The sequence below is a fragment of the Psammomys obesus genome, unplaced genomic scaffold (assembly GCF_907164565.1).
Source record: "Psammomys obesus unplaced genomic scaffold, mPsaObe1.curated_primary_1811, whole genome shotgun sequence".
NCBI classification, from domain to species: domain Eukaryota; kingdom Metazoa; phylum Chordata; class Mammalia; order Rodentia; family Muridae; genus Psammomys; species Psammomys obesus.
This window is the reverse complement of record NW_026596064.1, coordinates 13,047,353-13,061,669: the sequence shown is the minus strand read 5'-3', so window position 1 is coordinate 13,061,669 and position 14,317 is coordinate 13,047,353. Positions and strand designations below refer to the sequence as shown.

The following is a 14,317-nucleotide window of genomic DNA, read 5'->3' as shown; positions in this document are numbered from 1 at the left end:
ACATACATACATACATACATACATACATACATACATACATACATACACATACTTATAGAAAAACATAAAAGTAAATCCTTTTAAAAAAGAAAGAAGATTATTTAAATAAGAAAAGAGCTCAGTGGTGGGAGGGCGGCCTCGCTGTTTCCTTTCTCACCCAGGAGAGTCTAGGAGCATTTGGAGAGCAGCTTATGTACCCCCCCCCCCCGCCCCGTACCTCACTGAGACGATAAACGCGATCAGCAAGATGAGGATGAGGGCTCCAGCAATGGTGCCCACAATGGTGAGGATCAGCTGGAAGGCTGAAAAGGGAAAGACAGGAACAGTGCTCTGGTTAGCTTTAACTGTCAACTTGGCCCAACCTAACCTGGGAAGAGAGTCTCAAATGAGGCACTGTCTAAACTGGGTGAGCCTGTGGGCCGGGGGTTGTCTTGACTTGGTAATTGATACAGGAAGACCCAGCCCAGTGTGGGAAGCTCCATTCCCTAGGTAGGGGGTCCTGAACAGTAAGAGAAGAAAGCTCGCTGGGAGCAAGAGGGCAGCGAGCAAGGAGCAAAGTATTTATTTTCTTTTTGCTCTTGACTGTGGATGCAATGCTTGAGCTCCTCCCTTGATTTTCCCAAAATAATAGAATGTATCCTGGAATTATAAACCAAACAAAGCCCCCCTCCCCCACCTATCTCTTTCCTCCCTTCCTCCTTCCCCCCCTCTTTTTCTTTCTCCTCCCTTCCTCCACCTCCCTCTTTTCTTGACAGGGGAGGGAGAAGTTGGGTTTCCTCTGTGTAGCCCTGGCTGTCCTGGAAGTCACAGAGATCTGCCTGCCTCTGCCTCCTGAGTGCTGGGATTAAAGGTGTGAGCCACCTCTGCCTGGCTGCCTTTCTCTCTGACGCTGCTTTTGGCCAGGATGTTTGTCTCGGCAACAGAAATGAAACTAGAACAAATGGCCTCCAGCAAATGGGTCATGCTACCCACTGCACAGAGGCCCCGTGTTCCCAGTGACTCCTGAGAGCTCAGTCAGGTTCTCCCAGCCCTGCAGAGGCAGGCAGGGCCGGCACTCGCCCCTGGCTGTCAGTTCTGTCAACTGTTCTAACAGCAGGACCGTTGCTGCCCATCACCCAGGCGTGAATGTGGGATGCAGGACATGTGTCTCTTAGATGTTTAGTGATTTAGGGTGTCTGTACTCACGGTCTTTGCAATCCACCCCGCTGTAGCCAAATGGACACCTGGAACACAGTCACAAGAGGAGGCCACATTAAAGAACATCCTTAATTCCCACCCCAGTTTCCGCTTCTCCCTTCCTGTCTGCCTTTCATCCTGTCCTTCCTTGCTCTTTCTGTCATCTTCATTTTGCCTGGCAACTCAGAAGAAGCTGAATCTAAAAGGCACGCAGTAGACGGAGCCTCTCAGGGGGCAACTGCTACCCTGCGGGCCAGGAAGGGCACATCACTCATTCAGTTTTGTTTCCTCGTTTCGTAATAGGCACCTAGCATGTTTCCATCTTATGTATGAGAGGTCCCACCTACTGTGGTTTCTAGATACAGGATGCTCAAACACTCTTGGATGGTGATGACACAGTTTTGCTGTGTGCCCGCCAACCCGTGCCAGCTTGTCAGCTTCCTGATACCGAAAGCGCATGTGTGCTTCGAGCTCTAGCCTGGCTATGCTGTGACAAGGTAAGGATGGAAGGATTTCTTACTCTTCACACTTCCCGTTAGCCTTCTGGTAGCCCGCCATGCACACACACTCCCATGTTCCGTCATTCTTTGTTAAGCATTGCTTCCTGTCCTCTGTGCTGCAGGGCTCAGCACAGCTTACACCTGCAGTTTTAAAACAGAGTGATTACTAGGTCATTTCCGGAAACAATCAAAAAGCTTGGTGTGTGTTCGTGTGTGTGTGTGTGTGTGTGTGTGTGTTTGTGTGTGGTGTGTGATACAGAGCACATGCCAGGGCACACGTGTAGAAGTCACAGGACAACCTTACAGGCAAAGTCAGTTCTCTGCTTCCACCTTAACCTGGGTTTGGGGGATAAACTCAGGTCGCCAGGCTTGCTCGGCAAGAGCCTTTGCTGGTTGAGCCATCTCACCAACCCAGAGGTGACCTCTTCAACCCCCATTGTATGTAACATCTTACAGTTTTGTCCATTGGTTTTTCTAAGTAATACAAGGACATACCTCGGTGAAGGTGACCATGGCACCTCACCAGCTCTCAGCCCAGGGTCTAGTCTAAAGTCAAAACACACATGAGGACTCAAGCAGCCATGGTTGTCTTTTGAGAATACTAGAGGGGGGAAAGTGAGAACTGTGAGGGAAGTTTGGGTGCAGTTGGAACACTTACGAACACAAAAAGAACTCAGTAAATGCGGCCTCTTCAGTCCAAGTTTGCATGTGCATTGTAAAGCATCTTGGCAACTATCGGTGCCATTATCCACACAACCACGATAGTCACACAAATTTATATCTGTGAGAGGAATAAATACCCAAACCACAAAGTTAAAAAAAAAAAAACAAAAAAAAACACATTTCATACACCCAGACAGAAAATTTGTGAAAGCGTTTCACTCCCTCACTGACTATCCAGGCATTCAATCATTTGGCTTTCTTGATAGGTCCAAGTTTCCACCACCTAGAAAATGAAGCTAATAATTCCTGCTCACATGTTTGCTGTGAGAACAGAGAGAACTAATGTAAATGACACTGCCCACATCATCGGGAACCTCAGTAAGCCTTCATTCTCTTGTTCATTTGTAGATACGGTGGCATTTAAATGTTAGGCTCAGGATACTGAAGGCTTTTTTTTGTTTGTTTCTTTGTTTTGGTTTTGGTTTTTCAAGACAGGGTTTCTCTGTGTAGCCCTGACTGTCCTGGAACTCACTCTTGTAGACCAGGCTGGCCTCAAACTCAGAGATCCTCAGCCTCCTGAGTGCTGAAATTTAAGGCATGTACACACAACTTTTGACGCTAAATTTTGAATTTTTAAAAACTTTTATAGTATGCGTGTGTGAGAGAGGGTGTGAGTTATGCCAGGGGAACAGATTCCCACAGAGGCCGGAAGAGACTGTCAGATTCTGTGGAACTAGAGTTAAAGGCATTTTGTTAGGCACCTGGCACGGTTGCTGGGATTCAAGCTTCAGTTCGGTTTTAAGATTAAACGCGAAGTGCTCTTAACCTCTGACCATCTCTCCAGCCCCTGACTTTTGCTCCTAAGCCAGAGAATCCTCTGGAAGATGCTAAGCAGGAGCATCTTGGAACAGCCGTCCAAGAATGCTAGTCTAAATGTGGATTGCAAGCGCTAGGGGTGAGAGGGTGAGTCTGAGAGTGGCCTGGGGCAGAGGGTAGGAGGAGCTAGAAAAGGGGCGTTACTTCTTTCTGAAAAGGGGCCTGAACTGCAACCAACGCACTGCAGCTTAAAAATACCTCTGTCTTAGGGCTGCTGCTACTGTGATGAAACACCATGACCAAAGAGCAAGATGAGGAGGAAAGGGTTTGGCTTCCACTTTCACATCACTGTTTATCATCAGGATGTGAATTCAGACAGAGCAGGAAGGAGCTGATGCAGAGGCCATGGAGGGGTGCTCCTTACTGGCTTGCTCCTTATAGCTTGCTCAGCCTGCTTTCTTATGGAACCCAGGACTGCCAGCCCAGGGGCAATAGGCTGGGCCCTCCCCCATCAATCACTAACTAAGAAAATGCCTACAGCCTGATCTTTATGATGATATTTTCTCAGCTGGGGCTCCCTCCCGATGACTCCAGCTTGTGTCAAGCTGACATAAAACTAGCCAGCACAACCTCCAATTCAAGATCTAGAGAGAAAGAAGGCCCAGAAGAGAATATGCTTTTGTGGCCAGACCTGAGGAACTTCCTGTGAGTTCTGAGGCCTTGGCTTTTACCTGGGCCATTCGCTCTGTGGCTATTCTAGACATCAGCTTGTGGTACTCCCTTAATCTACTTAAGCACACACGACCAGTTTCAGAGGGGAGGGAGATGTTCAGAGAGGTGGTCCCGAAAGTACTTCTCAGAGCTGGCACTTACCCGTTTCAGTTGTACCAGGGTTTATAGGCATAGCAATAACCCAGGAGTGTAAAAATGAGAGAACTGTAATTGGGGGGGGGGGGGAGGATCCCCAAGACTATCCTGAGAAATGTATAACTTGTCCTTAGCTGATGTCCTTAGCACCTGTGGTCAGTGCCCACATGCTGATGAGGACCCTCAACTTCTTCATGTGTGTGCTAAGTCCTGTCTCGCGCCAAACAGCACGAGGCCCAGGGCACAGCAGCAATGGCAATACGAACTACTACTCTAGATAAAAGTCTGAGCCCCAGAGGAAACAGATCAGTGGACAGCAGCGGCAGGCCCCGTAGGAGAGCTTTGTCTCAAAGCATCTATGCTCCAGGCCCTGACACAGTGAGGAGGATCTTTGTAAAGCCCCGAAGGAAGAGGAAGGACGTTGGGGAACTCTACATGACCCTATTTACTTCTGTTGGGTTGGGGAGACGGCTGAGTCACTAAAGTGCTGCTATGCCAGCATGAGGGCCTGAGTCCAGTCCCAAGCAACCACGGGAAAGGGGCAGGCATGGCGGTGCCCACTTGTAATTCTAGCTCTGGAGAGGTGGAGAGAGAGGGGCTCCTCGGGGTTCGCTGGCCAGCCAGCCCAACCTAATCAGTGAGCTCAGAGATGAGGGAGATGAGAGCCTGCCTGTTGAAAGGCAGACTTCTGGGAGGTTGCCCCGTAGTGGGACACTTGACTAGCATCCAGGAGGTCCTGGGTTTCATTCCCAGCACTAGGGAGGGGGCCCGGACTCAAGGTAGAAGATGGCTCCTGGGGAACAACGCCTGGATTGACTTCCATACTGCACAGTGACACAGAGATGCACAGGTGGTTAAAAAAAAAAAAAAAAACTAAACAATTAACTAAATAAAATCTTTTTAAAAAGGAAAATTTGGAGCTGGACAGCAGTGGCACACGCCTTTAATCTCGGCACTCAGGCGACAGAGGCAGGCAGATCTCTGAGTTTGAGTCCAGCCTGCTCCAGGGAATGAGTTTCTGGACAGCCAGGGCTACACAGAGAAACCATGTTTTGAAAGAAAAAAAAAAAAAAAAGGAGAGGAAGTTGGAGACAGCAGTCAATCCCTGGACTTGCCCCTTTCTCACATATAATTGAAAGATTAACAGAAAGTTAGGTCTCTAGGCAAACTTTAAGCTGCTCAGTACTTACCAGTATAGTTTGACACATCAGAGTTATTAATAGTTGCATTTTTGATTGCAGCAGTCACAGTGGTTTCATTTTGACTTGTATTTTCTCCAAACATATTTATTACTGATACAAAGATATCGCTTCTACTATCCCTTATTGCAGATCTTGCTGACCGAGACGAGGTGGGGCTAAAAACGAAATAAAGATGTCAGTGGATGAATCAGACTGAAGACTCAACAAATAGTATTTGAACCTCCTTGATGCCCAAATCTGTTGCCGTCTAGTCTTGACCCATTGTCCTATCTCCACAACTGTAGACCACGTATGGAGGTCCGGGTGTAATACAGTGTCAAATTTTCAGCCAGGTGGCTTCGATCTGATGTGTGTTCAGAGAAAGCGATAATGAAAAAAACAACATTCTACTGGAAGGTACTTGGAGTTCTCAAGCCAGCTATGAATTGCAACCAAAAGATCTAGCCAAACTAGTCCATCTGGTGGCCTGGTCCATACGAACAAGGTCAACCATCAATAGCCCTCTTCCTCCAAGGCACAGCCTGCTCACGCTGGCCAGAGTCACTAGGATATTAGGGGCAGCCCGGAACCACACAGTTCCCTGTGCGGCGCTCTGGCTGGCCACCTCTTCTTCTGTGTGTGCATTCACAGGGAGACCAGAGACTGACATCAAGCGTCAGTTGCTCTCCACCTTAATATTATTATTTTTTAGTCGTTTGGTCAATAGGTGTTTTGTGCTTGAGACAAAAAAAGAGGGGGAAAAATCATCACAGAAAACTACTTTCGCTCAGTCCCCAAGCTTTGAGGAAGCGTGCCTTCTTTTGGGCTGCCCAATCTTGCTTCTGGGCAAGGGACATTTGGGGGTCATGACATTTCTTTTTTGGAGGAGGTCACTACATTTTCTTTAACATAAGTTTTATTTTACTTTATTGTGTGTGGGTGTTTTTCCTGCATGCATGTCTATGCACTGCTTGTGTGGTTCCCACAGAGGCCAGAAGAGGGCATTAGGTACCCTGGGAATAAAACCTGGGTCCTTTGGGGGAACAGATAGTGCTTTTAACCAGTAACCCAGCTCTCCAGCCCACAGTTCTTTCTAGCTTCTCTCTTGAGCTCTTTCTCATAGACCGGATTCTGTTACATAGAAGCATGAGCTTCATCCCCCCGCCCTTTATTAATTTTTTTTTCAAGACAGGGTTTCTCTGTTTAGCACTGTCCATTCTGGAGCTCACTTGTATAGACCAGGCTGGCCTCAAACTCACAGAGACTCGCCTGCCACTGCCTCCCAAGTGCTGGGATTAAAAGCATGAGCCACCCTACCTGTCAGAGCTTTATTATTCGCATCCTCCTCCGTGTCTGAAGTTACATTGTTCATTATATACTGAGAGGACTTTTAAAAAAAAAGTTTAAATTATATTTATGTGTGCGTGTGCAGATGTGTGAGTTCATGAGTGCTACAGGACACATATGGAGGGCAGAGGACAACTCCCCGAATAATTCTGGAAACCAAACCCTGGTCATCAAATTTGATGGCAAATGTCATCTTGCCCACTGAGCCATCTTGCCAGCCTGAGATCTGTTTTTTGTTTTTTTTTAACAAGCATCTTCATCTTCTTCCCTCATACAATCTGTTCTGTCCCATGATGTACTTCCTGTATGCTTCCCTGGATCATGACAAGGGGGTCATCTGGCTCCTTTCTGGGCCCCAGAACTTTATTACCAGCTGCCATTCTAGAAGTGGCATCTGAGAGCTAGTGAAAGCCTTGGCTGCCCACCAGTGCCTTCCATGGTGTGTTTTTCTCCAAGTGCCTCCACTTGCGTTTGTAGACCTTTGCTCTGCCAGACCTGCTGAGGAGCCTGAGGTCCAGCAGCAGGCAAGAGCTGTAGCCTGTAGCTTTCACACAGCATCACGGTGGCTCATGAGCACAGGCTGTTATACCCGGTGACGTAAGCAATCTGAACAATGACATTCCTGTCGGCTACATGACTTGTCTCCCTATATTTGGGGTCATGTACTTGTTTTTGCCCTGGCATGACTGTCTCACTGTCTCCTAGATTCTCCTGTTGTCCCCTAACGTAGCCCCTATCCTTGATGATGTCAGCAAACCCATCCTGCAACACCATGGCTCTACACAGACCTGCAGGCCCACCCGTCGGTGGAGAGGTAGGGACAGTCCACCTTCCCTGAACCAGGAGCTCACCAGTTTGGCTAGGTTGGCTGGCCCATGAGCTCCCGGGATCCTGCCTCCATTCTCCAATCCCAGACACAGGCCACTGAGGGAGGCTTTGCACCTAGGAACTGGGGCGCTAAACTTAGTTCCTTGTGTTTGTATATAGGGCAAGCACTTTGCCAACCTCAGTCCCGTGGCTATCTCTTCTGGACTTGTGACTTAACACAAGACGGCTCGTGGCATAGGGAGCTCAAGAGAAGAGCAGAAGTGAAGCAAAGATAGGCTGCCTCCAAAGTACCTTACTGGTCCAGAGAAAACTTACCTCACTTTAAGAATTACAGTCTGTCCAAAATCATCACCCTTAAATATGTCTTTAAACTGTGGAGGATAACAGATACAACAACAAGGTGAAAAAAACTTTAATTATATTCTAGGTTTAAACATTTCTTTCCTTTTTCTTCCCTTCCTCCCTTTTTTCCCTCCCTCTTTCCCTCCCTCTTTCTCTCCTTCCTTCCTTCCTTCCTTCCTTCCTTCCTTCCTTCCTTCCTTCCTTCCTTCCTTCCCTCCCTCCTGAGACAGGGCCTCTTGTAGCCCAGGCTAGCCTCAAACTTACTATGTAGCCAAGGATGACCTTAAACTTCTAAGTCTTCTCCTACCTCCGACTCTGAAATGCTGAGATTACAGGCAAGTACCACCATACCCAGGTGATAGACTGCTGGAGATCGAACCTAGGACCTTGTGAGTGTCAGGCAGGCACTCTACCAACAGCCACGTACATATTGAGCAAGTACTCTACTATTGAGCCCTTTGCATTTTACACTTACGTATTTATGTAGCTGATACACACACACACACACACACACACATCTGTTACTGAACCCTATCTTTAAAAACAAACAAAACAAAAACTAAAAAAAAAAAAACCCGAAAAATAACAAAAAGATGGATGTGATATGCAAATCTGTATTCCCAGCAGTCTTATGATGAGATGGGAGACAGAGAAAGAAGACTTATCCAGAAGTTGGAGCACCAACAAGCCTAGAATGCGGAGCGTGGCAGAAACAAGAGGCCATGTCTCAGCAAAGTGTCAAGAAAGCCAACTCCTGAAGGTTGTCCTCTGACACAAACACTAGGACACACTCACACAAAGTAATATGTGAACGCCTTTGATCCTAGCCCTGGGGGAGGCAGGGGCAGGCAGATCGACGAGAGTTTGGGCCAACCTGGTCTACAAAGCGAATTTTGGACAGCCAGGACTACACAGAGAAATCCTGTCTCAAAAAAAAACCAAGCCAAAACAAACCAAAAATCCTTTTTGAAACTGTAAGACTGGTTCACTGCCTCCAGTGCTCAGCCAGGTACTCCCAACCCTGGCTGAGCCCAGATATCTAAACACTGGCTGGCTGGATGAAAAGTTTCCCAGGCTCTAGAATGGCTCTTCACACTCCACTCCTTTCCTGCTAACACATTTGTTCTCTCTCTCTCTCTCTCTCTCCTTTTTTTGGGTGGCAGTGGTAGGGATCGACAGGTTTTCTGTGTAGCCCTGGCTGTCCTGGAACTCACTCTGTAGACCAGACCAGCACTCTCGAACTCAGAGATCCACCCTCTGAGTTCCCAAGTGCTGAGATTAAAGGTGTGTGCCATCACGCCCGGCAACATGATTTAAGACACATCAGAGCTCCTGTCTACTTAAAACCACGCCAATAGCTTCTTTAACAGGCAGGCCTGGATCAGCGCTCCACGGCTGCTTTCCAGAGGTATGGCAGGCCTATGCAGGTGCTCTGTCTCAGGTGTGCAACCCCCTGAAGCCCAAGAGTCCCTGGGGACCCATCTGCCCACCAGGAGGGTTGCATTTCACTTTGTCAACAACAGACACAGTTGTGCCATCTGGCCACATGACCAGCCCCACACCCTGTAGGAAGCTACTTCACAGATTGGAAAAATGGAAAAATACTTACAAAGTCTTCAACATGCTTTTGCAATTTTTGATAGTTTTCAGAGGTTTTATTTTCCAAGTCGGCTGCTTCAAATTTCATGGTGATCTCTCCAGGGAATGTCTTTCCTGAAAATCAGGCAGATCGTTTCTGAACTACTTAATGTCAATAGCACCATTTCAATGTTGTGTTTAAAGCATGTTACTTTTCTTCTTTTTTTCTGTCTTTTCTTTTTCATTTCCCTCCTCCTTTAAGCAGAGTCTCACTGGCTGGTTTGGAACTCCATGTGTACACCAGGCTGCCCCCAGATTCATGGAGAACTGCCTGCTCTGTTGCCCAAGTGCTGGAATTAAAGTCTGGCTTACTTTGTTGTTGGGGCATGTGTGTGTATGTTTCCGAGACAGGATTTCTCTGTGTAGCCTTGGCTGTCCTGGACTGATCTTACAAAGATCCCACCTGCCTCTACCTCCCTAAGTGCTGGGTCTACAGGAGTGCACCACCGCGCTTGGCTTATTTTTTCATTCTTGAACTTAGTGCATACTACTTAAAAATGGAAGGACCTTCGGGGGCATCATTTACATAGAGTAGATACAGAGAAATCAGATTAGTAGTGTTAAAAATACAAAGTTCAGGGGCCATATCTCTAACTATTGTGAGCAACATAGTCCATCTACTTCCTATACAACTGACCTGCTTTAGCAAGAAAAATCACTTCTTATTCATGAAGCAGAACAAAAAAGTATCGGATAAACCAGGGGTCTTCACCCTTCCTGAGGCTGCGACCCTTTAATACAGTTCCTCATGTTTCGGTGACCCCCAACCATAAAATTACTTTCGTCGCTACTTCATAACTGGAATGTTGCTGCCGTTATGAATCGTAACGTAAATATCCGTGTTTTCTGATGGTCTTGGATGACCCCCAGGGGGAGAACCACTGATTCAGACAGGCCAGCTTTGGGATCCATGGTACTTGGGTGACCTAACCCAGCTTGTACTGAGGCGCTTTCAAAGTCCATTTCTGGAGTTCTGAGAGCTCAGAGCAGGCTCCCAGCCTGCTGCCTTCTTCTGCCTCAGTGCCCCAGTGTAGCAATTGTACAATGCAGATAGGTCTTATTGTATAGTCAGTTTTCAGGGACTCTGACAGCACTTGCTCTCACGTTGTAGCTAGCATATTCCGGAGCAGCAGAGGGAAGGTTCAGCCCACACCAGAACTTCAGCCTAGCTTGCGAGAATCCACCTTAGTCTATCTCTACTTCCCCAGGATTGGCTGGGTCAAAAGCAGACTCTTCCCCTCCACCCCCACCCCCACCCCCGGCTTCTTTGCCTTCGGTCTGTCATCTGCCCCCTTTACTATCATTTTGGGATTCCTGTAAAGCCCACTTCAGCTATGAGATGCAGGGCTCTGCCATGGTTATCCCTCGTGACTTACCTCTCTCACACAGTGATGACGAACTATTGTAGTACCAGCCTTCCGAACACAAGCAGATAAAGGTGGAATACAGATTAACACACGAAGATTTCCCCCCACAGGGGTCCAACTTGCAAAGATCTAGGGGACCTTAGATAGAGGAGAAAGACATTACAAATCCACAGAACTCAGCAAAGAACTCCTAGTGACCTGTGTCGGCTGTTCATGCCCTCCCTCTGGATACACTTGGTTTTCTTTTGAGACAAGGTTTCACTGGGTGGCTCTGGCTGTCCTGGAGCTTGCTATGTACAGCAAGCTGACCTTTAACTCACGGAGATCTGCCTGCCTCTAGCCCCTAGTGCTGGGATCAAGGGTGTGCAACCTGGCCTCCATACCGTTTTTGTGTGAGTACATAATACATCTTTAGAAGGGCTGGAAACAGTCTGTTTTCTTCCATCTCCAGGGAAGACCAAAGCTGCAGTTTTGAGGCTGAGTGCTTGCTGATGGTGAAAGGTTAGAGATTGCTACCAATTTGCTTTGCTTTTTGGGAGCCCTGCTTGAGAGAGAAAAGCGGCTTCCTAATTCCAAAGAGTTGAGGATCTTCAGATCTCTTCGGGTCTCAAGGACATCAGTGCCTGCTCTCTACCTCTCTACCACGAAGTAGGGCGCCCCAAAACCTTTTAAAATAAAGCAGCTTTTTACAGAATAGTGTGGCAATTGCCCTACAGAGCGGGACAGGAGAGAAAAATGCAGATTAACCCAGCAAATTTCCTCCTCTCCAAGTCCAGCCTTGCTTAGCTTCCCATGAAATCAGGTGAATTCAAGGTAGAATGGCCTGGGCAACCTGGAAGCTGTCTAAGGACTGCAGCAAGGATGGGCTTCGAGGTTCTGCAGGGGAGGACTCCGAATAAAGCAATGTTACAATAGCTCCTGCACCCTCACCTGGATTCCCCGGCCAGGCACACCTGGCTTAGGCCCTCTTTTCAAAGAACTGGTGAGACCGGAGGAGGGATGTTCTACCAGGTGAGCAAATGGTGATCTTGGTCGGCCTTCCTTCCTTCCTTCTACAGGACTGAAGATTGAACCCAGGCCTCATGCACGCGAGGCAAGTGTCTACCATCGAGCCATAGCCTCACCTCCACCACGCCCCATTCAAAAAGCTGATTTTTAAGGCACAGTGTGTATAGCATACTCCTCCGTGATGAGAAAGCAAATGTACTTCCTGCATTTGCTTAGGTTGTCTCTGGAAGCACAAGGAACTGGCAGCAGAGGTTGCTTCTGGGGTTCTCCAAGGGCCGTGAGGTTTAGGGGGGAAGGATGTTAGTTTTAACTGCATACACTCTTGTCCTGCTTGAGCTTTACTGACATAATTGTGTTTTTGTTTTATTGGGATTTTTTTTTTCATTAAAAAAAAAATTCTTACATTTACTTAGTGTGTGACAAATAGGTACTTATGTGTAGGTCCTGGGGATGAAACTCTGGCACTTTAGCCAGTTGAGCCATTTCACTGTCCCTTTTTAAAAACTTTTCAGAGATGGCCCAGAGATTAAGAACATTGGCTGTTCTTCCTAAGGTCCTGAGTTCAGTTCCCAGCAACCACAGGGTGGTTCACAACCATCTGCAGTGAGATCTGGTGCCCTCTTCTGGTGCACAGGTGTACATGCAGGCAGGATGCTGTATAAATAATAAATAAATTAATCTTAAAAACTTTCAGGGAGGGTCTCATATAGCTCAGGCTGACCTCAAATTTGTTATGTAGCTGAGGACAGACTTGAACACTTGATCCTCCTGACCTTCCAAGCCTTGGGGCTACACTTATGTGCTACCCTACCAGCAAAACCAGGTTTGTTAAACTAAATAGAAAAAAATTTTTTTTCAGCTCCATAGCAAGGATGATCTGGAGAGCACTAGCAGAGGAACAGAATGCACCTTCTCTCTGGAGACAGCAGACAAGACACTCAGGACATGCTTTCTTTCTAGCAATAAAGGACTAACTCAGCAGTGGTTGCTGGAGAGGTGATTAAGTCACAGGATGTTATAGTTGGAAGGGACTTGATTGCCACACCTTAGATACAAAGTCTTTTGTTGTTGTTTTGAGACAAGTTTTCTCTGTGTGGCCCTGGCTGTCTTGGAACTTGTTCTGTAGACCAGACTGGCCTCGAACTCACAGAGATCCACCTGCCTCTGCCTCTCGAGTGCTGGGATTAAAGGGATTCATCACCACCACCCATCTGACATTAATTACGAGGTCTTAAGTGAGTTTACTGAAGCCAAGAGAGAAGCAATTTGCCTCAAGCCAGCCAGCATGAGCCCCTCACAGGACTGCTGTGGAGAAAGCAGAAATGGCCTGGAGAAGCTACCATTCCCCTCTGCCCTTCTATACATAGAAGACTGGGAAAACAGCATCATAGACAAGCTGAGTTCTATGTACTTAACCATCCATCTATCTATCTATCTATCTATCTATCTATCTATCTATCTATATTTAGATATATATATATATATATTTAGATATATCAAGGAAAACTTGGAAAGTGATCGAAATTGTAGAGAGAGGCAAACTTACTCTCTTTGGGCCTCAGTTTCTTCCTCTGAGAATGACAAGGTATGTTTGGACTCTAGAGTCCTCTAGACCAGTAGTTGGTAAATTATGGGTCATGAGCCGTAACTGGCCAACCCTTTTTTTTTTGTTTGTTTTTGTTTTGTTTTACAAATAAAGTTTTGTTGGGATATAGCCAAGTTCATTCACTTATACATGGACATGGCTGCTTTTGTGTTAAAAAATGTCAGAAGTGAACAGTTTCAACAGAGACGCTGTCCACAAAGCTTAAAATAGATGCTATTTGTCTCTCATTGATAAGCTTTGTTGATGCTTATTCTAGATCAGGCTTGGAGAAATGAGCCAAGTGGCTTAGAATTATTGGCTTATGGCCGGTTACACACAAATGCCTGCGCTTCGGCCCTGGTCAGCCGACAACTTTTTGAGGAGAGCCATGCTTTGGCTTCCTAACCCATGGGCGCTCAGTTTCTGCCCTGTGATCAGCCGCCATCTCGACTGATTCCTGGGCAGAACGGAGAACCAGTGTGGAGCTGATCTCTTCCTTAAGCCAGGGCTTAGTCAAACCTTGTCTTTTTGGAGAACCCGAAGCTACCTCCAGCTCTCCCATGGTTAGCTCTCACAAAGACTAAACTTAGGAAACCATACTCCACAGCTGGGAAGTAGCTTGAGTGGCAGGAAGGGAAAGAATGCAGCAGAGCGCTCACTTGGGGGCTCCTCCGTCATGACTGAACTTGGGAGTTTTTCTAGCCATTTCCCTTCCTCACCAGAACGAACTGACACAATCGCTGTGAACCGCAGTGAGGGGACTTTTAGGGATCGCTCTTACCTGTGGTACTGGCGCTTGGGCTGTTTGGTGAAAGAGGGGTGCTTTTGGAAATGCCTGCTGAGGTAGATTCTAAAATCGGCCCCGTGGGAGAACCAGCGAGGTGAGGAACCACGGAGGGGTTGGCGTCACTACCTGGAGCTCTTACCTGAAGAGGGTGGCTGTGTGGCACTGGGAGGCTGAGTTGTCCCCGAGGGCACAGATGAATTACCGTCGGGCTG

General features: G+C 47.3%; 1 protein-coding gene across 1 annotated transcript in view; it reads right to left on the bottom strand.

Annotated features, from left to right (window-relative positions):
- Muc13 (mucin 13, cell surface associated) overlaps window positions 1–14,317 on the bottom strand; it is a 24,494-nt gene that overhangs the window by 6,499 nt on the left and 3,678 nt on the right. The window contains exons 2-10 of the mRNA XM_055625230.1: window positions 14,245–14,314; window positions 10,735–10,863; window positions 9,330–9,433; window positions 7,694–7,749; window positions 5,213–5,379; window positions 2,335–2,457; window positions 1,697–1,817; window positions 1,186–1,223; window positions 218–302 (exon numbers count right to left, since the gene is read on the bottom strand). Of these exons, the coding sequence (XP_055481205.1) occupies window positions 218–302; window positions 1,186–1,223; window positions 1,697–1,817; window positions 2,335–2,457; window positions 5,213–5,379; window positions 7,694–7,749; window positions 9,330–9,433; window positions 10,735–10,863; window positions 14,245–14,314 (893 nt within the window). The remainder of the gene's footprint in view (window positions 1–217; window positions 303–1,185; window positions 1,224–1,696; window positions 1,818–2,334; window positions 2,458–5,212; window positions 5,380–7,693; window positions 7,750–9,329; window positions 9,434–10,734; window positions 10,864–14,244; window positions 14,315–14,317) is intronic.